The 25,970-nt window shown below is 36.4% G+C and overlaps 1 protein-coding gene across 2 annotated transcripts in view; it reads left to right on the top strand.

The window, feature by feature from the left end:
- COL24A1 (collagen type XXIV alpha 1 chain) overlaps nt 1-21,692 on the top strand; it is a 339,546-nt gene extending 317,854 nt beyond the window's left edge. For both annotated transcript variants that reach the window (XM_058658790.1, XM_058658792.1), the window contains 7 exons: nt 2,097-2,132; nt 2,225-2,251; nt 16,545-16,610; nt 17,221-17,389; nt 18,834-18,943; nt 20,071-20,286; nt 21,530-21,692. In XM_058658790.1, coding sequence (XP_058514773.1) covers nt 2,097-2,132; nt 2,225-2,251; nt 16,545-16,610; nt 17,221-17,389; nt 18,834-18,943; nt 20,071-20,286; nt 21,530-21,676 — 771 coding nt within the window. In that variant the 3' untranslated portion in view covers nt 21,677-21,692. The remainder of the gene's footprint in view (nt 1-2,096; nt 2,133-2,224; nt 2,252-16,544; nt 16,611-17,220; nt 17,390-18,833; nt 18,944-20,070; nt 20,287-21,529) is intronic.
- The last annotated feature ends 4,278 nt before the right edge of the window (nt 21,693-25,970 follow it).

Genomic DNA, 25,970 nt, shown 5'->3' with positions numbered 1-25,970 from the left:
ATTTAATATTAAATTGGAAATTAAAAAAATTGACTCAATTCATGCTATGGTTGAAAGACAAGAAGCTAAAATTTTATCTTTGGCTGAGTTTTGAATAATGTTGCAATTACATTTGAATATTCAATTGACCATCAAGCAAGCTAATCTTGAGAAGACATATGAGGCCTTACTAGTGATATCTTTTGCTTCATTTTGAAAAATTTTTGCATAATTTTTGATGTTTGATTTACACATTTTAGCTCTTCAGTTTCTAAATTAATACTGATTTTAGCATTATTCAGATTCAACTTTTCAGTAACAATTGTTGAACAACTACTATGCTCGATGCTATTTTCTTTCAAAAAAATTTTTAAATGAGTAAGAAGCTTTCCAGTGCATTATGTTCTGTGTAGTACAGAAAAAGAAGTGATTAGTTGAGCAGTAGGCATGATGGGGACTAAGCAGTATAAATTTACAATTTTGAAGAAGTATTGGAATAAGGACAGGCAGTGGCCTAGCAGTTAAAATCCAACTTAGGACAAGTATGTTCCATATCAGAGTGCCTGGGTTCCATGACCTGCCTGGGCTTCTGACTGTAGCTTCATACTAATGTAGACCTTGGGGGGCAGCAGTGATAGATGAAGCAGTTTTGTAGCTGCCTCCTATGTGAGAAACCGAATTGAGTTTCTGGCTTCTGATTTTGGCCCACCCAACTCAGTCTCCTTCTGCTCAGCCCAGTTCTGGGGCCACTACTGAGCATTTGGAGAGGGAGCCAACAAATAAAACTACCTTTCTCTTTCCATTTCTCCTTCACTGTCTCACTTACTCTCAAATAAATTAATGAAAAATAGTAGCAGTCCTAGGGAAAAAAACCTTTTAACAAGATAAAAAAGGTAGGGAGGATCAACCCTGGGCAAGGAACTTGCTTGGAAGGAAATACATATTTGAAAGAATTTGGAAGATCCAAAAATCTACAAGTAGTTGATTATAGATGAGGTTTGGGGTATATTGAGAAGAGTAAGTTGAAAGAAGGGCTGGGGCTCAGTTAACCAAAGAGCATATAATTTTGCATTCAGATCAGTAGACTTTTGCCTCTTCTTTACTGGTTACTTAATTGTTTCACTGTATTTACTGTAAAACAAAACTATAGCAGAATGAATGGTAGCTACCATTGTTAAAATGATGATAGTTTATCCTCCACATATAAAGACTTACTGGATTATTTTAACTAAATAATTATATGACTCTATTTCCACTTTGTATGTAGAATATGGTTAGGACTGTTGAGAGAATAAGGTCAGGAAAGTCAAATTAGCAGTGTAGAGAAAATGCTGTTTTCAGGTGATTCAGGCTGCTCAAATAGAAAACCATAGATTGGATGGCTTCAGCAACAAACATTCTAAACTAAGAAGTCTAAGATCGAGGTGCCCAGCATACTCAGTATCTGGTGAGGACTCACATCCTGGTTTGTAGAAGTCGACCTTTTTGTAGCCTCTCATAGTAAAAGACAAATCCTCTCTTACATTATTTCTCATAAAGGCATAAATCTCTTCCATGAGGTCTCTACCCTTGTGACTTCATTACACCCCAAAGGGCCCTCCTCTGAATATCATCACATTGCAAGTTAGAGGATTCAACCTGTGAATTTTGGAGAAACACAAATATTCAGCCCATAGAACATGAGTTCTGCTAAGTCAAAACAATTGCTGTATGGATGAAGCAATAGTATTTTAGAGGAGTTTGGAAATGAAATCAAAAGCAACTGATAACCCATTCATTGGGGATGAAGGTTATCTAAGAGCACTATCTTTGACAATTAGGTGTGTCAACAGAAAAAACACACAAAGACAGTATTAATATTTTATTATTAATAGTATAACAAGTATTTATTAACAATGTAACAATTACTTATCATTACATAATAGTTTTCTATAGTTAGCAGAAAAGTAAATATCCAGCTTGTTTATGAACATGAATGAGAGATAAGTGCAAGAATTTGAAAATACTCAAACAATTTTGACTCATAAGACAGGCCTGACACAAAAAGACAGTGTTAATTATTCATTCCCTCAAAAGCTTACAGTATGCCAATTATGCTGTCTCTTTCTTTCTTCCAGGGTCCCCAAGGACCAAAAGGTCAACCTGGGCCTCCAGTGAGTTTCTTTACATATTTGTCCATTCATCATTAATTCTTGCCTGGTTTAGGATAAAGAATTAGTAAACTTTTCTGTTTGTTGTATTACAGGGTCCACCTGGAGCACCAGGCCCAAGAGTAAGTTTTCTTGATTGGGTTACATTTTGTTTTATCTTAGACTTTCATATTAACATTTTAAAACTTTTTCTATTGACTCACTATTGAAGGTATTCTTTGTGTGTACCTATGTTCTTCATTCTACTTGAATATAGAACTAGTTCAACTAAACTCTTTTTAAATCCAAGTATCTTATTTCTTATCTAAAAAGTGGAATTAATATCTCTTACTTTTTGGATGGTTCTGAGTATCAAATAAAAGCATTCAGCACAGCGTACTGCATGTAATAAATGCTCAAAAATGGTAATTTTCTCTATTTCTTCCTATTTCTAGGTCCTAGTTCTCTTGTTTTTAAATGTTCTTTGTTACCAACAAAAATTATTCACTTTTTCAGTTTTAAATGAGTCCTTGTTGGTTGTTGCTGGCTGTTGAAGGCCTCGAATTTGTCAAGTTTGCTGTCTAACAGCCCTAACCTTGTCCCCTTACCCTGAGGCAGTGCCTCTGCTGCTCAGCTGGGACTCAGACTTCTGAGCTTGGTTTCCTTCATACTTTGTTTCTACTCTTGAATTCATTAGTATCTTTGTTTTTCTGCTTCCAGTTGGAGATCTCCCTCCATCTCCAACCCTCTCCCAACCCCAATTCCTCAGCCTTCTGGTCAAATGCAGTGGTCCTTGGATACATTGCCTGTCTAAAGATCTGTCATTGACTATGCTATTCCGAACCACAGTCACTCCCGTACCTTGCAAGTCATACTTCCACATACTGCTCTGATGTTGCTGAGGTCTCTAATGGTTCTAAGTGATGATAACCTGTTTTCCTCTCAGCAGATGAGTAGTTTTCATTTCCCTTGGTTGTTTTGTTTTGTTTTGTCTCATTGTTGTTGTTCATATGGAGTAAGGACTGTCTTTCAAAGTATTACAGAAAGATTGCCTCCTTGGAAGTGGAAGACCCATTTGTCTAATTCTCTATCACTTTACTGATCGGGATTAAAACCTACCCTATGTGGACGTCAGTGTTAACAACAGTCTTCAATTGGCAGTTCACTCTATACTTCTCTGTTCCTCCTTTCCCATACATCTCCACAGTGTAAGGGTTAGAAGTACCCTCACTAGTTGCCTTTCCACCTTACAATGACACTAATATTCTATAGCTATATTCCCAAAAAAGCAAAATTCTAAAGGATCATATGTCATTGGCAAATTACAAAGGCATTAGTGAAACTGACACATATACTGTGACACTTAAAAAATGTGTATTCCTGTATTGTTAAAATAAATTAGGGAATGTCAGAGGTTTCTTCACTGAGCATATTGTGGGTAAGAATGTATATAAAATTTATACAAATTAATATAATTTTATATATATAAATTAAAAGGAGAATAAAATGAAAAAGTAGTATCTAAGCACAGAATAAGTACTCAATAATGTTAGTTTTCTTTATTTTCTTTTTTTATTTCATTTCATTTTATGACAGTTTCATAGGCTCTGGGATTCCTCCAACCCCTCCCCATGCCCTGCCCTCATGGTGGATTCCTCCACCTTGTTGCATATTACAGTTCAAATCCAGTCATGATTCCTTCATTGCAAGCATGTACCATGCATAGAGTCCAGCCTCTTATGTCCAGATAAATTCAACAGTATCCTTGGGAGACCATCCCTGATCTGAAAGTAGAGCTGGCAGAATATCATCCCGCCCAATGAAAAACCACAACAAAACATCAACAACAGTTTACAACATTATGGAGTTAACTGACATGGTACTAAGTGACCAATATGTTAGAAAATGCAAGTTCTTAACCACATCCTGTGACTGCTTCATTGACATTTCAATTTTAGTTTATACACAACCGGCTGCTCTACACCTTGAAATGGCTATAGGGTACTATTCAGCTGTCTCGTGTCTATTTTCATTTTTATATTTAGCAGTTTATAGTGTTGAAGCATAATTTTACTGAACTGCTTATAACTCTAACAAGTCATATGTCAACAGTTGAGGTGCAGAACAGTTTTAGGAGGGATGTGCAGAGAAATCTTCAATACCCTAGTGAGGAGTAAATAATTTTTGTGTCCTACCTAGTAAGGTATACGTGAGTCCAAGCTGACTGTTTCTTGTCTAATTCTAAGCTTTCTTTATTGGTTTCTGTCTATCTAATCTAATTGGGGGGGGGGATGGGCTCCGGAGTGACCCTGATGGTCATTGCAAGAGAGGATGGGGATCCAAAGTTGGAACTAAGTAAGGACCAGAGAAAGCTCCTCTCCCAAGTCCTGAAGGGAGTTTGCTGTTCTTCTGTTTCTGAGGTCTGCTCAGGACTCCCGGCTATCATTCTGATGACATTAGACCTGTGAGGAATGATCTGGGCATCTTTCATCCCATGTGGTAGATCCGAAAGGGAGTGGAAGTCCCAAGGGCAGTCCAATTCCCCCTGGTCTCCTTGGCAGTTGGGATATAGCCCTTGGTGCCTGTATTGATAGTCCTTGGTGAGGATCCAGGAGTATCTAGGGCTGGGATACAAGCTCCACTGTGGGGGTCCCCTCTGCTCCGTGCATGTGACCTCCTGTTAAAAGGTTGTCAGGATCACTCGATTCCCCCTGTATGTCTTTATGGTTTTGCTAATGTCTATTGCTGATTCGAGTCTGTTTTCTGTAAGTTACCTGTTATGTTCCTGATAGGTTACACTTAACACATTCGAAGGAGGTGGAAGATTTCTCTGCTCTCCCATCCCATTACAGAATAACATAGGGTATTAAAAGTATATTAGGTGGAGCAGGGGGGCACTCCAAAAAAAAATATATATATATATATATTAGGTTTTACAGTTCTTTGATGTAGATCATAAGCAGTCTGACTAACATTGATTGTTGGTTCATTGGTTACATCACAATATCTTATTGCATGAAATACAGGCTGTTTGAGGTTGAAATAATATTACAATTTACAGGAACTATTTTTTTGATTGACATAATTTCATCTTAAATTAAGGCAAACATGCGGTATCCAACCTTTTGGAATTGGCTCATTTCCCTTAACATAATGGTTTCCAGTTGGGCCCATCTGGCCACGAAGAACTGCATTTCGGTTTTGGTTTTTGTTTTGTTTTTGTTTTTGTTTTGTTTTATAGCTGAGTAGTAATCCATGGTGTAGATGAGCCATAGCTTTCTTATCCAGTCTTCTGTTGATGGGCATTTCAGTTGCTTCCAAGTTTTTGCAATTACTGATTGTGCTGCTATGACATAGGGGTGCATGTTGGTTCCTCATGTAATAGGTGTTTTGGATATATTCCTAGAAGTGCTATTGCTGGATCATATGGTATGCAGCTTTTCAGTTGTTTGAGTGTTCTCCATACTGATTTCCATAGAGTCTGTATCAACCTACAGTCCCCCAACAGTGCAGTAGGGTTTCCTTTTCCCCACCTCCTCGCCAGCAAGTGTTACTATTGGTTTTTTGTATGTGAGCCATTCTTACTGGCATTAGGTGGTACCTCATTGATGTCTTAATTTGGATTTCCCTTATTGCCAGGGAACTTGAGCATTTTTTCATGTTTGTTTGCCATTTGGGTTTGTTCTTTGTGAAATCTCTGCCCATTTCCAATGCCCATTCCTTGAGTGGTGTGTTTGTTTTGGTGTTTTGGTTGTTCTGGAGATCCTTGTATATTCTGGAGATTAGTCCCCTATCACCTATGTAGTGAGCAAAGATCTTCTCCAATTCTGTGGGTTGCTTTTTCACTTTGTTGGTTGTTTCCTTTGCTGTACAGAAGCTTCTTTGATATAGTCCCATTTGTTTATTTTGGTCTTGATTGCTATTGCTTTTTTAGGAAGTCAGGACCTACACCTAAATCTTGCAGGGTGTTCCCAACATTTTCTTTCAAAAGTTTGATGGTTTCTGGATGTAGGTTTAGGTCTTTATCCATTTAGATTTTATCTTAGTGTATGGTGAAAGATGTGGGTCTATCTGTGAATAGTGAAAGCTTGATTTCTTCATTTCCCATTTGAATTCCTTTAATTTCTTTTTCTGGTCTTATGGCCTCTGCGAGTACCTCTAGAACTATGTTGAATAGCCGTGGTGATAGCAGACATCCTTGTCTTGTTTCAGATCTCAGTGGAAAGAATTCCAGTTTTTCTCCATTCAGTTTGATATGGCGTTGGGTTTTTCATATATTGCTTTGATTATGTTGTGGATTGTTCCTTCTATGCCTACCTTGGTGTTGGGTTTTTAGCATGAAGTGGTATTGGATTTTGTCAAAAGCTTCTTCTGTGTCTATTGATACTATTATATGATTTTTGTTTTTCAGTTTTTAGATGTGATGTATTACATTTATGGACTTACGAATGTTGAATCATCCCTGCATTCCAGGGATGAATCCTACTTGATCCAGACAAATGATCTGTCTGATGTGTTTTTGAATTCTATTGGCTAGGATTTTGTTGAGAATCTTAGCATCAATGTTCATCAGGGAGATCGGTCTGTAGTTTTCCTTCTCTGTTAATTCTCTATCGGCTTTTGGGATTAAGGTGATGTTGGCTTCAAAGAATGAGTTTGGAAGGATTGCTTCCTTTTCTGTTGTTTTGAAGAGTTTGTAAAGGATGGGGGTTAGCTCTGCTTGGAATGTTTTGTAGAATTCTGCAGTGAAACCGTCTGGACCTGGGCTTTTCTTTGTTGGGAGGTCTTTAATCACTGAATCTATCTCTGCCTCGGTTATGGGTTTGTTCGGGTCTTTTGTTGCCTCTGGGCTAAGTTTTGATAAGTGGTGGAAGTCTAAGAACCTGTCCATTTCCTGGTGGTCTTCTGATTTGTTGGAGTACAGTTGTTTATAGTAATTTCTAATTATGTCCTTAATGGTTGCAGTGTCTGTCATTATGTTGCCATTTTCATCCTTGATGCTATTAATTCTCGCTTAGTTTTCTTCATGTTCTTCTCCCTTTTTTTCTTTATTCCTTCATCTTAGTATTACAACAGGTACACTATCTTTCTATATTTTTCAGAATTCAATGTAGGAAAATAGAATGTAGCTCTCAGAATAAGGCTTCTGAAGCAGGAGTCTAAATGACAATGAGAAGATAACTGCATATTCTTTCAACTTGTGATCATATAACTTCCATGATAATGTCTTAATTCTGTTTCATCACATTGTGCAATAGAATTGATCAATTCCTTCTCTTTACTCATCCTCACATCTTTGCCTCTTAACTATTTCGAAGATTTATTTGTTTGTTTATTTATTTACTCATTTGAAAGGCAGAGTAACCGAAAGAAAGAGAAGGGTTCTATCCACTGGCTCACTCTTCAGACAGCTGCAACAGCCTGTACAGGGCCTGCACAAAGCCAGGAACATGAGTTCAAGTCAGGTCTTCCACACAGCACGAAACCAGGGACTTAGGCCATAATCCACTTTTCCAGATGCATCAGTGTGGAACTTACCTGGAAGCAGAATAGCCAAGACTTGAATCTGCACTCCAACATGGTGTGTGGGTGCTTCAAGTAGTGGTTTAACCCTTTACACCACAATACCTATCCCTTTACTCATTTATTTTTTTGTCAATCTTCTCTACTACATTATTTGAGAAAAATAAATTATATCTCTTTGAAATCTCAAAACTAGAATATTTCACCTGGAGGAAAACAGTAACTAGAATAGGATTAGAAGTAGAATTGGAGTTATAACTAGAGGTCCTCTCAGTAATTGTTTAGACATTATTTCAGACTATAAATTGTGATTCATTGGTCAGCAGGTCATGATACCAATTTGGCGAGTCTCATTTGGCATTCTTTTGAAATGAAACAAAATAGAAAAAATATGAGGAATGACTACTTAATGGAGTTGGAGTTTCTTTTGTGGGTTAGGAAAATGTTCTGAAATTAGATAGTGATAATGGGTGCAGAACAATGTGAATCTAATAAAGGCACTGACTTGTACACTTGAAAATGGTAAAGGGTAGGTAGTTTGCTTAGGTATTAAGACACCAGTTAGGATGCCTGCATCCCACATCAGGTTGCCTGGGTTCAATAACTGATGCCAGGTCCTGATACAGCTTCCTGTTGATGTGTACTCAGTGATATGGTGTTGTTGGCTCAAGTAGTTGAGTTGCTGTTACCTGTATGTTAGGGAAGGACTAGGTTCCTGTCTCCCAATTTTGCCCCCCGCCCCCGACTCCAAGACCTCAACCTCACTACTGTGGACTTTTGGGAAGTGAACTAATAGATGAATTCATATTCTATAGATACATAGGTTGGTAGATAGATATATAGATAGATAGATAGTTCTTTCTCAAATAATGATTAAGGTAAAATGGAGGATTTAGCATTATATAAATGTTACCTCAATGAAAACTATAGAGAGGATTCAAACAGTTCCTAAGACCATACAGTTTGCAAGTAGTAAAGCTAGCAAATATAAATTTGCATGTATCTTACAATGACTTTTTTTATCTTAATGTATTTAAATTTTGTGGTTAAATATACACAACAAAAATTTAACCATTTTAAGTGCCCAGTTCGATGACAGTAAACACATTCACATTATTGTACAACCCTAACCACTGTCCATTCTGTGAACCTTTTTTGATCTCCCAGAGCTGAAACTCTGTATAACAATTAAACAACATCTCCTTAATCTTCCCTCCCCCTAGGCCCTGGCAACCACCATTCTGTTGTGTGTCTATGAATCTGGCTATCCTATATATATCATATCAGTTGAGTCTGACAATATTTGCTCTTTCATCACTGACTGACTTCAAAAGTGCAATTGTCTTCAAAATTCATCCACTTTATAGACATGTATTAGAATGTCATTGCTTTCTAAAACTGAATAATAAGCCTTTGCATTTTTATACTATTCAGATAGACTTGAGTTAATTCTGCTTCTGGATATTGTGAACAATTCTATCACAGGCACAGATACACAAATAAGTTTGAGTCCCTACTTTGGTATATAGACCTAGAAGTGAAATTATCAGATTATTTAGTAATTTTGTGTTTAATTCTTGAAATGTTTTAATGTTCCTTTTTCTCTTTCCTTCCTTTCTGGGTTTTCCATTATGCGTTTGTATGCTGATATCCTAAAGGTCTGACTATTCATTTATTTTCATTCTTTGTGATTTCTCAGACTAGATAGTCTAATATGACTCTCATACATCCATTTATTCTTTCTTTGTTTTCTGAAAACCACTATTGACCCCACTTAAATTTTGCCATTTCAGTTATTGGATATTTCATCCTCAGAATGTGTTTGGTCTTTTCCTATAATGTGCCTCTTACTAGCATTCTTTTTGATAGACCATCTTTCTCATGGTTTACTGTAGTACTGTAGATATCGTGCCCTTTCAATTTTTCAACATTTCTGAAATAGTTAAAATCTTTGACTATTAAGTCCACCAGATGGGCATCGTTATAATTTCTAGTTATTACGTTCATCATTCTGTTTGTGCACCAAATTCTCATTTTCTGTTTTTATTTTTTGTTTCTGAGTGCCTTGTAATATTTTTGAAAATTGGACCCAATAAGTAGGAGCATGTAATCTATGGAAATTGGGCTTTTTCACAATCTAAATTTATTACTTTTGATTTTTGTTGTTGACTACTGAATTTTCTGGATTCTGTAAAATCGATAATCTTTTTTATGAATGAGTACTGAAATCTCTGCTCGGTTAGCTGAATATCCAGTGAATTATCATGAAGCTTCCCAAGAGAATTTCTTAATGACCCAAATTTCTCAGTGTTGTCAAGGAGATCTGTGTTTATGTTGGGGCACTCTACAATGCTGAGCTATACATTGACAACTGCTCATCAGGCTTCACTTCCTTCTGTCACAGCGCTTCTTCACCGGAATGAAGAGTCTGGGACCTGCTCAAGTCTTTCCTGAACATGTGCACAGCCCTATGCATGCATGTGGATCTTCACATTTTCTTGAATATGGCAGACTTTTAAAAACACTCTGTGGATGTTTCATTCCACATCTTTTCTTTGTAAGCCCTTTGGCTAGGTTTTTGTTTGCCCAAGCAATTTTCCACAGCTTAAGATAAACACAAAATGAAACAAATCACTCTAAATGTTACTGGAGAAAAGGTTTTTCACTGGGTGATGTTTGAATCAAGTAAAATAAGAATGGCAAATAAGGACAACCTTGAGAGTGATGTCTTCCAGGGAACTACCAGATAACTCAAGTAATACATTTTCCCCTGAAAATGAAGTTTTGAAATAACTCCAGTTCCATTCTTTTCCTTCTTGTAGCTATGACAGACTGCTGACTTTTACTGTATTTGCAGGCTGTTTTGTCTAGACAAAATTACAAAAAAAAAAAAATTAGTTTAGCATAAAGTAACATCAGTGTCCCAATCAGCTGAGCACAGAAGTTTGGTTTTGTAGGCAGAAAAGGGCTGAAAAAAAAATGATAACAGAGAACCAAAAAGATTATCCATTTCAAAGTTATTTTCCATATGGTGTTGAAACAGAAGGGACTATCATGTTACACTGACTTATGCTGATTAGAACCTCCTTTTTTTTGGAAAAGTGGTCCATTTCAAAGATCAGTTTAATTATATAAATGGTGCTTATTACAAGCAACTCCATTTTAACTTAGTGTGGTCTCCTATAACTGAATATAGGAAGCTAGTCCAAAAACGGTGCCTCCCCAATCCACATCCCCCAAACTTCAACAGGTTTTAATTCTACCTCCAAGCTTAAAAAAATGAACATGGGAATAAGGATATTGAAACTCCACAAAACTCACTGCTGTTACCAGTGCATATCCTGTTTTCTTAACGCTCATCAGATTGATTCAAGCACATATATTTCTGTAATTCTGAAAAACTCACTGAGAGACTTTGTCAGGTTTCTCATTCCTTCCATAGAAGATAGAATTCTAGGAGATCATTTGTGGGAATGATCTGTCTCCTGAATGATTTGTCTCCTGAATCTGATTAAGTATTTATTTATTTATGTACATTTGAAAATCATAGTTACAGAGTAAGAGGGAGAAACAAGGATTTTCAATTCACTAGTTCACCTCCCAGATGACTACAACAGCCAGTCCGGTAGCCCAGGCTAAAGCCAGGAGCTAGGAGTTTCATCCAGGTCGCCCATGTGGGTTGCAGGGGCCCAAAAACTTTCAACCATCTTCCATTGCTTTTCCATTAACAAGAAGCTACTTGGAAAGTGAACCAGTGGATCAAAGATCTTTCTCTCCAATTCTCAATGTCATTCTGCCTTTCAAATACATATATATTTTTAATTAATTACTATTTTATTTCGATTATCTTTACATAGTTGATTAGGGCACTAAGGGTCAAGGGCTACAGGAAAGTGGGTAAGATCATTGTTTCCACATTTGTTTTTCTGTGTCTAGGGTAAGGAGGGAGATGAAGGGAGAAGCCCCACCAGCCTCCCACCCCATCCCAGGGTTCCCGGCCTGGGGCCTGCTCCGAGGGCACTGCTATAGTGGTTTGACCAGATTTTCACTGCCAGCACATGGCTGGGGTAGTTCATTGATTTGTTCTGTCCTCCATCCTCAGTTGTGGTATCAAGTATTCTCTGCAGGTTCTGATGGACTGCCATATCCTCCATGTGCACCTGGATATGCTATAACTGTTCCATCTAAGCCTAGAGGAGCCTCAGCTTTGACACATGCTCTCCATGCTCAGATCATGGAACCTGCACTTTTCTTCATGTTTGGGGTTCTGAGATCAGCAGTTCTGTTGGAGGGATCCCCAAAGAAACTTCGTCTGAGGTGATCCCAGACCTGATTCTTGTGTGTGCATGCCAGTACAGGGTTTGGAACAGTCTGTTGCCCCAATCAGCGCACATTGGTGTTTGCAATTCCTGGGTCACTTTTGTTTCCAGTCCCATCTTCTACACAAATCAATGATTGTTGCAGTCAAGCATGATTCTGCCCACTGCACACACTCAGCCTTCACACAAACCAGTGGGAGCTGAAGCCTAGTGGAAGCAACCCACAATAACCCCAACCAGTCCCATCCCCTTCCCTGGTTCCTGTGCTTGCCATACTGTACAGCAGACTGGTCTAGTCTGTCCCACATTGCATTCAGCTCTCCTATATGTCAATGATCATTGAAGCCTAGTTTAACCTAACCAGCCCCACTATCCAGCCCATACACATGCAGGAGGGTGCTGTTCTGTCTAGCCACCCCTGCCGCAGCCACATACATATATTTTTAAAAAAAATAAGAATTGGGCCCGGCGGCGTGGCCTAGCGGCTAAAGTCCTCGCCTTGAAAGCCCCGGGATCCCATATAGGCGCCGGTTCTAATCCTGGCAGCGCCACTTCCCATCCAGCTCCCTGCTTGTGGCCTGGGAAAGCAGTTGAGGACAGCCCAATGCATTGGGACACTGCACCCGCGTGGGAGACCCGGAAGAGGTTCCAGGTTCCCGGCTTCGGATCGGCGCGCATTGGCCCGTTGCGGCTCACTTGGGGAGTGAATCATCGGATGGAAGATCTTCCTCTCTGTCTCTCCTCCTCTGTATATCTGACTGTAATAAAATGAATAAATCTTTAAAAAAAAATAAGAATTGGGGATGATTTATAACTATCACTATTATGTTACAGTCTCTCCAGTAGTTATAAGATTGAAATTGATGACAGTGTTAACAAGCACAATTTTTACATTAAATAATGGAATAAGTCAGTTTGGAAGATCTGCATAATAGAATGAACTAATTTTTTCTGAGTGATCAATTCATTATGTTAACAAAATCACATATAGATCAGAGATCCTACCAAGGCTTAAGATTTTTTTTTTATAACAATCTTGTTCACTTTTCCTGCTGCGAAGCCTGTTTGGGGTTGCTTTTCCCTAGGTTTTGATTGCTACTCTTTTTTTTTTCTAAGATTTATTTATTTATATTGCAAAGCTAGATATACAGAGAGGAGGAGAGACAGAGAGGAAGATCTTCCATCCAGTGATTCACTCCCCAAGTGACCGCAACAGCCAGTGCTGCGCTGATCCAAAGACAGGAGCCAGGAACCTCTTCCAGGTCTCCATGTGGGTCCAGGGTCCCAAGGCTTTGGGCCGTCCTTGATTGCTTTCCCATGCCACAAGCAGGGAGCTGGATGGGAAATGGAGCTGCCGAGATTAGAACCAGTGCTCATATGGAATCAGGGCGAGTTCAAGGCGAAGACTTTAGCTGCTAGACTGTGGCACTGGGCCCTAAGATGTTCATTGATACAGTTTCAGTTTTCAGGTTCCAACTAACCCTACAGATCCTTAAAAAATTACTGCTTATCCAGTTTCATATAGTATCAAAAAGAATATCCATAATTGCATGAAGGTACTACTAAAATGCCCCTTTTTCCAATTGCATATCTAAGAAATCATTTTTTCATGTATTTCAACAAAAAATAGCATATCACAACCTACTGAACAGATAGGCAAATACATGAATTAAGTTGTTATGTGTTATCTAGACATAAATAACATGTACAAAAGTATGAAACAGAGGTAGCTGTTTGTGTAAAAATATTTGATTTTTGAAGAAAAAACTAGAGTGGGTGATTTCATTGCTGAATTCTAGCAAATATTTCAACAATTCTCCACAATTTATTCAAAACAACGGAAAGTAAAATAGTCCTTTCAAATTCTTTTCATGAAGCCAACATCACCTTAAAAGCCAGATAAGGGACACGACAGAATAAGAGAACTATAGACAGATATCCCTGGTGATCATAGATACAAAAATCCTCAGCAAAATACTAGCCAATAGAACCAAACAATACATCAGACAGATCATTCACTCACACCCGGTCGGATGTATCCCTGACATGTAGGGATGGTTTAATAAATCAATAAATATGATACACCACATCAACAAAATGAATAATAAAAATCGCATAATAATTTCAATAGATGCAGAGAAGGTAGCTGATAAAATCCAGCAACAATTCATGCTAAAATCCCTAAGCAAGATAGGCATAAAAGAAACATTATACGACACAATCAGCAATATAGTGAAAACCCAACGCCAGATTCAAATTGAACAGGAAGAAAGTGGAAGCCTTTCCATTAAGATCTGGAACTAGACAAGGATATCCACTTTTACTGCTGCTATCCAACAGTGTTAGAAGTTCTCGCTAAAACTGTTAGACAAGAGAAAGAAATTAAAAGAATTCAAATTGGGAATGAGGAAGTCAAATTATTTCTATTCACAGATGACATGAAATTATACATAGGAAAACCAGAAGACTCAACAAAGACTACTGGAACTCATAAGAGAGTCTGGCAAGATAACAGGGTACAAAATCAATGAACATAAATTGATGGCCTTGGTATACACAACTTCATGGCTGGGAAAAAAACTTGTAAGAACAGTACTATTCAAAATAGCAGAAAAGAACTTTATTTAAATACCTTGGAAAAACTCTAACTGATTACATGGAAGACCTCCATGATATAAGACAACCTTCATGCAAAGTACAAAATAAATAGTTACATAGGTAAACAAGTATATACATATATTCTCATGGATGAACTGTATAATGGAAACTACCATACCAGGAAGTGAAAACACATTTCAGTACACATGTTTACTCCTGAATTAAAGGACTCCCAGTGAAACTGCTAAACATACCTTAATAGCATGATACTAGATTTTCTACCATTGCCTATACTTACAATACCACTATATTTAAATAGCAGAATGTTAAACTTGTAACTTACTGAAGGATTAACACTACTGTGATATTATCGGAGAATATAGGGGAGGGGAAAATGGAGAAAGAGGTAAGAGAAGGGAAGGGAGGAATCTCAAAAACTATAAAACTGTATCATGGAAAATAATAAAAGATGCCAAAAATATTTTATTTTTAATATATAATATATGTGTATTAGTATATAATAAACTTTATTGTCATTTTAAAATAGTTAATAGTTTTTAAATCTATGTCTTGATTTTTGCTACCATAAAAAATCCAAAATTATCACTCACATAAGCACAGGTTCTTTAAAGTATCTAATATTTTTAAAGTGTACACTGAAGTACCAATTCTAAAGAGTGCTCAATCAACAACAGGGAACAAACAGAAAACATAAAAGTGATTATTGTTTAGCACCTAATTCAATTTCCCAAGGTCACTGCCAGTATGTTTTCCATGGTCCATATCCAAAACTCTGCCCATCCCACAAGTAAGATGGTCAAAATATTTAATCTAAAGAGAATATTAGGGATAACCCTTTTTGTTTTTTGTTTAATGAACATGTTTCATGCCCTTTCATTCATGTAGTTATTTCTGCCTGGAAACTCTGCTCCTACCTCTTCTCCTACACACATCTGACTTATTTTTTAGTTCTCAACTACAACTTCCAAATTTAACGCTCCTATTGCTCTCACAGGTCCATGAGGCTTTCTTTCTACTAAAAATAGTAGTGCTCTACTATTCGTGGCTGTCTTCCTTCATACTAGCTCCATGTGGTGAAAGCTTTTGTGTGTGTGTGGTTTTGTTTTGTTTTGTTTGCTTACAATCTCAGTTTGTATCACTGTGTTTCACTGTGTGTGTGTGTATTCAGAGTCAGTTGTTTCTCAATGTGAAAAACACATGGGAGGCAAAAAAAAGTATATAATATATTTTAGTGATTGTTCCATCATTTAAAAATTTTTTCTTCAAATTACCAACCATAAGTCATAAGAGTTTTGTTGAAAACAGTCTCTTTTTATGGACTTTCAACTCAAAATATACCTTATTGGTATAATCATTCTGAAGGAAATTAGATTGCTGGGTTGATTTACACAGATGTCATTTCCCAGTACCTTCTCCAAACTCAAGTTCTTACTTTCCAAGCTAATTTTTGTTAGAAATTACCAAAAACCCCTTTCATTAATGGTTATTCTGAGTCTTTTTCTAAAAATATCTTTTATTAAATACAGGAAAAGATTGGATTCATGCTGTATAATTTTTTTTAGGACTAATGGTACATTTTCCAACTTCAGAAGTTGTTTCTAAGACCACAGAGGTATCAGATTAAATTAATGTGGTGACTACCTCAGAACAGTAGAATTTTATTTCATTTTACTTCCAAGAACATAGCTGTTAGAAAATTATTGCCATTATTTATTCTTCACTTTGTATTTTATTAACTGAGAGAATCAAATTTCCTTCTTCCTTTTGAAGGACTCTGTGTATGTGTGTGATCCTGTTGCAAAGGCAATTTTTTTTTCATTTGAGAGATCTAAATTTTGATACCATTATAATTAGGAAGCCTAAGAGATTTGGATAAAGGCAGAAGGTATTTGATCCTTTCAGATAGCCAGGCAACAATTTACAACAGTGCTCAGTGATGATCCTATTGGTGACCAAGATGCTTTCTTTTACACAGAAACAAATGGATATCAATGCTGCTATTGAAGCCTTGATTGAATCAAATACTGCCCTACGGATGGAGGTAATATATCTGGCTTTGCTTTTTATTGGCAATCTCAACACACAAATTGAACAGAGATATTTTTCCGGATTCCAAAATGTGGCTTTGTCTCAAAGATTGTATTTAAAACATACACAAAATATGAAGTCCTTGCAAGTATATAGCAAATAATTTTTGTATGATTAAATAGAAATATTTTGTAAAGCAAGCTTTTAAAACAAATAAAAATGTAATATTGTTAAAAAATTTGTGCGGATTTGTTATTATTGAAACAAACTGACAATGAGGTAGTTACATTCACTAAAATGGGACTCTATCATCATTATTTCATTTATTTTAAATAAACTGATTATTCAATGTGTGAATTTAAAACCTGGTGGATCTTTAGATCTTAAGTCCACCTGAAAACTAAACTTTGAAGTGTCATTTTAACCTATTTGTTTTGCGTAATAAAACATATAGAGATGCCTATGCTTAAATGTAAATTGTTCTCACATCTTACCCCCAACTAACCACACGTGACAGAAAAATGTTCTACTTTGATCCATGTTGACCATTAATGGATTATGGGATTTTTGGTTTTGTTGTTGTTATTGTTTTTGCTTATATGATTCTTATGATGCCTTGGCAGAGCTACCAGAATACCGAAGTGACTTTAATTGACCACAGTGCAGAAATATTCAAAACCCTGAACGACCTTAGCAATTTACTGCACAGCATCAAGAATCCTCTTGGCACAAGAGATAATCCAGCACGAATCTGCAAAGATTTGCTCAACTGTGAGCACAAGGTATCAGATGGTAAGTTCTTAGTTTTCTTGAACCTTGAAATCTCAGCTTCATTTCATTACTTCCAGTGCATTTACCATTTGCCATGTATCATTCTAAATTTTAAACATTTTAGTAAAACCCTGACATGAGCCATTGTAATGTCATCAAAAACACAATAGTCTTACAAGAGGACATAATTCTGATGCCTCTCATTATCTATCTATCTATCTATCTATCTATCTATCTATCTATCATCTTTTGTCTGCTCCATGTTAAAAATTAGTACTGAGCATTGGGTTGACAGGGAGGAAAACCTATCAGAACTTGGAACTTGGAAACTCAGGACCATTAATGTGGACAGCATAAAATCACATAATTCATTCTGTTACTCCCTCTTCCTCTATATCTCTGACTTTCAAATAATAAACAAACTTAGTAGGACAGGGGTATAAGCACAGAAACCATTAAGGTGCTTACTGGAATACCCAAGGATGGCTAATGAGGTGGACTAGGGCTGATTTCAAGGGAGTAATAAAAATTATCACATTTTTGATATGCCTTAAGATAGAATCATTGGGTTTTTTTTTTGCTGATAGATATGGGCTGTGAGAGAAATGATGGTAAAGAATGACTCTAAGGTTATTTTTACTGAAGTAAGGCAGAGTTGCTGATGTTGAATACTTCAGAAGCATGTTTGGAGAAAAAAATCAGGAGTTTGGTTTGGAATATATTTAGAGACATCTGATAGATATTCAAGTAAGAATGTCAAGTAACTGTTGGTTCTTCATGTGCAAGGTCAATAGAGATCCTGTTCTGTATAAAAATTATGAAATTGTTCACATATAAATGGTATCTAATGTCTAGAGAAAGCTTAAAATTCACTAAATAGTATGAATAGGAGGAAAACCAAGGTCTAAATCCTTTTCCCTGGTGTTCTCCAATGTGAAGAGATGAGAGTGTGTGGGTGAAGAGCTAGATAAATGCAATATCGTGGAATCAAGCAAAAAAAAAAAACAGCTGGCAGAGAAAGAAGGATGCACTGAGTCAATGTCAAGTTAGGTGAACATTCAGAGAAAAGCTAATGTGTTTAGAAATGCAGAGGTCACTGGTGGCCTTCAATGAGAGCACAGTAGAGGGGTGCTAATGTCGAAAGCCTTATTAGATTTTCAAGAAAAAAATGTAAATATTACATTAACTTTTGCTTTTCTATTAACCATTCACTTTCAGTTGCTGAGCTCTTATCTACAACTTGAAGCAACCAATTTAATCACTTATGAAATGCCTTAAATGGGTAGATATGTAAAAATACAGTATTACCAGTATCAATTTTGCATAATGCTTTTAGCTTTCATTCACTCACTGAATGTAAACATATTTATGATCTGATTTTTGACAGATGAGATTGTGATAATGTATAAAGCAGATATGGTTTAGCATGGCACATAACTAATTTTATGTTTTACCATAAATAAAGGAAAATACTGGATTGACCCAAATCTTGGGTGCCCTTCAGATGCTATTGAGGTTTTCTGCAACTTCAGTGCTGGTGGTCAGACATGTTTACCTCCTGTTTCTGTGACAAAGGTATTTGTTAAATTTTAAAATATATGTCTTCATGTTCTATAGTATCATAAGGGGGTGATTTTTTAAAATTCTATCATTTTCAAGAATTATGAATTTTAAGAATGAAAGCAAGGTATCATTCATTCTTTATCATATATGAAAAAGAATTACCTGTTTTGAAAAGTAGTTCAACAGGGTAAATCTGACATTTTGTTTATTTCCTTGTGGCTATCCTTCCACATTGTCATCCTATGTCTTCCTTTTGCCTGCCCTCTCTTTTCCTGGGTCCTTCTGTTATTCTTTTATTTTATTTTCCTTCTCCATTATTACAACTGATATTTAATTCTATATCTGGAGACTAATTTTAATGCCTTCATAGAAACCACTGCTGTTTGCTTATATTATCACTATACCCTTGTTTACATGATGCAATAGTAATAATAATAACAATGTCTAGAGCTTTTGAAAACTCTCCTTTACAAGTCTGGGAAATCTGCAACCTAACCTCTAACTCTAATCTTGTCCAGTACTGGTCATGTTTTAAAGCTGGTTAATACTTGGTCATTCCTGCAGTTAGTCATTCAGGTAACAGTTAGTGATGACTCCCTGTATGACTGCATTAGAGCTGATAATAGAGTAAAATTCTATCGTTGTCCCTGAAAAGTCTCCTAAACCAAGTTATTTCGACTTATAACATATCTTTGGAAGCAAACCAAAAATTGTAACTGAAGATTTATATGTAATTCCAGGTTTTTATTTAAAAATTGAAATCTTGAATTATTATTATATCCAATATGACTGTATAAAAATTGCCTTTTTTTAATTATGTGAAGCAGCCCACTGGTATGCCAGAGTTAGCTCATACAGGAGTAGGAGGGCTAATTGGTAACATCTCCACCCAACTTCATACTCAATAACATCACCTTGGTATTCTAAAGTTAGCCATGGTAAGACTATTCTCACCATGGATATCAGGAAATGCTACAAATCAGGGGATTTTTGCTCAAAGAAACTATGCTTTAAGATTTACCAGGAGAGCACTGAATGGCACTTATATTCCAAGAAAAATAGCTTTCTCAGGTTCTCCCAGACTATGAGTTTGTTGATTGCCACAGCTTATAACCTGCATGTTATTTCTGTGACATTAGTTGGAGTTTGCTGTTGGGAAGGTCCAGATGAACTTCCTTCATTTACTGAGCTCAGAAGCCACTCACGTCATCACCATTCATTGTCTAAACACTGCAAGGTGGAGAGGTGCACATACAAGTGGCCCAGGACTGCCCATTGGTTTTAAAGGATGGAATGGACAGATTTTTGAAGAAAACACTCTACTTGAACCTAAAGTACTTTCAGATGATTGCAAGGTAAGAAAATGTCAGTTTCAGAAATGTTTAACTTAACTAACAACTAACAAAACTATACAGTTATAATGTTGAATGAGACTTTAATTTACAAACTTCAGATACAGAAAGATAGTAACTTTTGCTTACATTGTATCTTGTTCATTTTTGTCACACTAGCTGATCACTTGTGGCTTTTTTCATGTAAAACATGTTAATACAAAAATTCAATTTTATTCAACATGAAATGATTGTATTATACAAAGATTGGCAAATGGATGGGTAGAACGATAGATGAATAGTTGGGGCATATATATAGTTGGATTTTGATGGAGTACTTTCACTACCATTATTATACATATCACTACTGCTTGAGATTATAGGAACAAGTCAGTTTTATATCTTTTTGTCATGCCTATATCCAAATAAGAAGTTTATAATTATAGATTTGGCCCTACTAGCAAGAATTTTAAACACAACTCATTTTTCCTGTTAAAATTAAATAATGTGGGTTTTTTTAATTTATAGTATAAAACATTGATTCATAGAGCAGGTATTAGTAAACTACACTCACAAAACTCAGTCTGGGCCACAATCTATTGCAGTAAATAAAGTATGACTTTGACACAGCCATTTCCATATGCTATGAAAAACAATACAACAGAGGTCAGGATCTCCATACTCAAAGAGATTAATATTATCAACAGATTAATTTAACTTTTACAGTCTTGCCCATAAAGATTCAATGACTCCTTGGTACCTCCAAGAGACACAATCCAGAATTACCAGCTCTATTTAGCATGTAAAACAATCAGGTACCTGTCTTAGTCTTTTGCCAACTGGATAAAGTGATCTATTTGTTAAAATGATTTTGATGATAATTTAACTGCTTCTGACAGAGGTAATTCTAGTCGTTTCCTGCCTAAAGTAAAGAAATGACTTATTCATTTTACCCAAGAAAAATGCCCTTGCTGGAGGGTCAGTCCCAAGTAAACGAAGACAGAACATACTGTGATAACGTGCATGAAGAATAGTGCAGCATTTTAGTTCATATCTCATTTTAAAAACAGCAGAATAAAAACATAGGCCTAATGTTCTGAAAGTGAAAACGCAAACACACAATGCCATTAAGGAGAAAGGCGTGAGCCCGGGTTTCTGATTATTAGTAGTGATTGCTGCCATTTATTAAACTCCGTTGTAGGTTTTTTCCATCTGTTCTCAATTACTGTTAAACCAAATCTACAGCACTGTGTTCTTATTTTTACAGATCCAAGATGGCAGCTGGCATAAGGCAAAATTCCTTTTTCACACCCAGGACCCTAATCAACTGCCAGTGATTGAAGTACAAAAACTTCCTCATCTCAAAATTGAACAAAAGTATTACATTGAAAGCAGTTCAGTCTGCTTTCTCTAAAGTTTCTGAATTAGTTCAGAATTCATGCAGTTGGTCAGATAATTGCTGCAGATGGGAAAACATAGAAAGATATGTCAGCATGAAATGCATGGAATATAAAGTGTTGGTTAAATCTTAAAGAATCTCAGGAAGAAAAGACTTCCTCCTAAGAAGGAGAAAAGGCATTTTTTAAAGGACTATGATTGATAAAGTATTTAATTCTTTTAAAAAATTATATTGATCTAAGCCTTCTTAGAGAATTCCCTAGAACTGAAAAATTTATAAACATGGGATTCTTCAGGGTATCCTATATTTTTTTTTGACTGCCTGAGAGCAAAGTATTCATTAGACAGCTGGAGATGCAAAGCACTGTGGAACAATACTGGCTAATGTTCCCAAAGGTGCAATGCTTCTGTCTAAATATTACAAACTACAATCTGATATTTCTTATTTTCCAAACACTAAGCTGTGTTCAGGTGCCCAAGAGGCATATACATCTTAGCCGGTGGTACACTACCTCTTCATGTGTTGCCTGTTTGTGTTGCTTGGTGCTCTTTCTAAAATAAGGTGCTTGTGGCTTTCATGAATTGTTATCCTTATTCTCTTTGTCATTAACAATGTATGTACTGGTTACATCAACATATGCATTGACTGTTACATATTTTAATTTGTTTTGACATACTTAATAACAAGTAAAGCAACTATTTATGTAAAGTCCTTGTTTTATTTTAAAATTCTCTTGGTGTATATGGAATCAAAGCCAGTACAAGGTAACCAGACTAATACACAAGAGAACTGGGAGGTTTCTTTTCTTTTTGTTTTGTTTTTTAAACTGTTTTTGAAAATATTATGGGCCAGCTACATCAGTAGTAAGTTTGGTTTAGAGATTAAGGGTTGTGATATATTATTTTAAAAACCCATGATCATCTGGAATGATATTTTATGTATATATATTTTGTAAAATTTTAATTCAGCAAACTTTTTGAAATTGCTGCTGTTTTAAATTATAAAAACTTTTTATTTCTGCTTTATAGAAAGTACATAGTTTTGAACTATTCATTGATTTTCTTTCACTGTGCTTAAATTTAATATTAGGATATACCTAATTAATAATAATAATAATAAAAATAATAATAATAAAATCAATAAAAAATATTAGGATATACCAGGCTTGAAAGAAACATCCAGCAAAAAAAGTCTTTTGCCATTTAAAATAGGCTTATCCAACTCAATCCTTCCTTGTTTTCAGAGAAATGTTAGCTCAGCTTTAAAAGAAAAATATTATACTTTTCGGTATATAAAAACGGCTTGTTCATGTGTTATATAATTAACCACAGTGAACCATACTTATCTATCTATATTAAAAATGTGCTTTAACTATCTGTGTTGGTATTAGTTTTCCTTCTTTTTTTAACATGTGCTTTCATTGTGTATGTTCGTTCCACTGGCGTAGCCATACTAGCTGTATTTATGTTATTAGAAAATAATCTGTTCTATACCCACTCAGAAGGATTATAGAGCTATGAGAAAAAAATAAACGGTCACATTGCAGTCTAGCTACTAACACCATTGAAAGAGGAAAAGACAGTCTTCAACAAATGATGTTCAGCAAACTGTATGTCCACATGCAAAAGAATGAATTTGGGCCTTCACCTTATATCATATACAGTTACCGAAGCTACAAAACTCTCAGGAAAAAGCATGGCCAAAAATCTTCATGACACTGGATTTGGCAGTCACTTCTTGAGATGAAACCAAAAACACAAATAACAAGAGGGGGAAAAATTAGCTTGCAATACATCAAAATAAAACTTTCTGTGCATCGAAGAACAGCATCAAGAAAGTGAAGAGGGGGTTGGGTATTTAGACTGCAGTTGAGCTAAGACACCGATATTCCATATCACTTTGATTCTCATCTCTAGTTCTGGATTGCAGCTTCATGCTAATGAAGACCCTGAGAAGCAAAGGTGATAGCTCAGTGTCCCACGTGGGTACTTGGGCTGAGTTCCGGGCTCCCAACTTTGGCCCAGCATAGTCCCAGTCGCTGTGGACATTTGGGAAGTAAACTAGTGGATGAGTGCTTTCTCTCTCTCCACGCCCCCTCTGTTTTCCCCATCCTTCTTCCCTCCATCCCTGTTTCTCAAATAAGTTTTTAAAATAAAATAAAGAGGAAAAATACATGGAATAGCAGAAAACATTTGCAAATAATGTACCTGATTGGGAATTAACATTAAGAATATATAAGAACTGCATACAATTCAGAATTTCAAGAAATGAACAAAGGACTTGAATAGATATTTCTCCGAAGAACTTGTACAAATGAAATGAAAACATACTCAAAATCACTATTTAATAAGGAAATTTAAATCAAAACCACAATAAGGTACCACTCCAATGATACAATATAGAATTATACTTGGTCTTTGTCATTGAATCCTGACACAGGGCCCCTTAAAAATCTCAGAATCCCTGAGTGACACAAGTTTATCCTGTTGGTTATAAGGACTCCCCTTGAATCACAAATGGCTTTATGCTAATGAGGTGACTTAGGATGGGGCTTCTAAATGGCCTCAAAATGGACTGCTAAACGGAATAGCCAAAGTAATTGGAGGCTTGGAATTTTCATCCCCACCTATAAACCTTCTAGTCTTGGGAGAAGGTAAAGTCTAGAGATTGAGCTGTGGGCAAATTCTGTTCTTTTTATTATTATTATTTTAAAATAGTCTCTTTACATGAGAGGCAGAGACAGCAAAAGAGAGGATATGTGATTTCTATCTACTGATTCATTTCCCAGAAGTCCTCAATAGCCAGGGGTGGACCACAATCGGGCCAGGAGACCAGAGCCCAATCTAGGATTCCTAACAGGTGGCTGGGATCCTAGACAATCACATGGCACCTACTGGGATACATGTATGACAGGATGCTGATACAAAGTCAGGACTGGAACCAAGTTTACAGGTATCCCAATCTGTCTTAACTATTGAGCCAAATGCTTTTCCCTCAACACACACACACACACACACACACACACACACACACACACAATAATTATGGGACAGGCAGTTGACAAAGCAGTTAAAAGGCCCCTGGGGCTGGTTGTCTGCAATCAAGAATACCTAGGTTCAAGTCTAGGTTCCATTCCCAACTCCAGGTTCCTGCTAATGCTCACTCTGGGAAGCAACAGATGGTGGCTCCAGTTGCTGGCTTTTTGCCACCCACATAGGAAACCTGGCCTGAGCTCCAGGCTCCAAGCTTTGGCCTGGCCGAGCCCCAGCTGTTGGAAGCATTTGGGAAGTGATCTAAAGAATGGAAAAACTGTCTGTCTAGCTTTCTTGCTCTCCCACTCTCTCTGCCTCTCAAATAAACTTTAAAGTATTTTAAAGTTCTTAATGAGACTCAGAAGGTTTTCTTTCTGGTTAGCAAAAACATTGACTTCCTCTGGAGGTGGCATGAAGTCCTATACTGCAACCCCCATTTCTTGCCCTTGCCTGAATTCTTTCTATAATGAACTAGTAAATGTTAAGTAAAGGATTTTTCTGAGATCCATAATCCATTCTGGTAAATTATGAAACCTGAAGAAAGGAATTTGGGAACCCACCATTTATAATTTTTGGTCAGAATTACAGTGACCTAGAACTTTCAATTCATATCTGATGTGGGAAATAAATTGCAAATCTGAGGAATTCAATGCTAATGCCATGTGGTAAGTGTCAGAATTAAACTGGCTTGTTGGGCATTTAGGTTGGCATCTGGAGAACTGACTGTCGGTATTGGCACTGAAGAACTTTATACTCATGAGAAGGGCTACTATAAAAGAAACGAAAAAGGAAATTAACAAGTATTTGTGAGGATGTAGAAAAACTGAAAGCCTCCTATAATTGTATCATCTAGCTTTCTACTTCTAGGTACATACATAGAAGAGTTGAAAGCACCATTCATAGAAATATTATTTACAAAAGTCAAATGGTGGACACAACCTAAAACTTAATTGATATATGAATGGAATAACAAAATGTGATCATGGGTTATTCAACCTTTAAACAGAATGAAATTAAATATATGCTATGACATGGGTGAACTGTGAAAACACTGTGCTACACGAAATAAGCCAGAAACACACAAAAATATTATATGAAAAACTCTACTTCTGTGAAGTACCAGAGATTAGATAGATTTGGATGCGAAAAAGGGAAGCAGAGGCTATCAGAGGCGGAGGGAGGCAGGAATTAGGTGGGAATTATTTTCCAACTGAGTTTCTGTTGAGGATGACAGTTTTGGAGACAGGCAACAATAATTCTATGATAATGTGCATTGT

The sequence above is a fragment of the Ochotona princeps genome, chromosome 2 (assembly GCF_030435755.1).
Source record: "Ochotona princeps isolate mOchPri1 chromosome 2, mOchPri1.hap1, whole genome shotgun sequence".
NCBI lineage: Eukaryota > Metazoa > Chordata > Mammalia > Lagomorpha > Ochotonidae > Ochotona > Ochotona princeps.
Note: the sequence above shows the minus strand (reverse complement) of the source record. Positions and strands in the feature narration are given on the sequence as shown.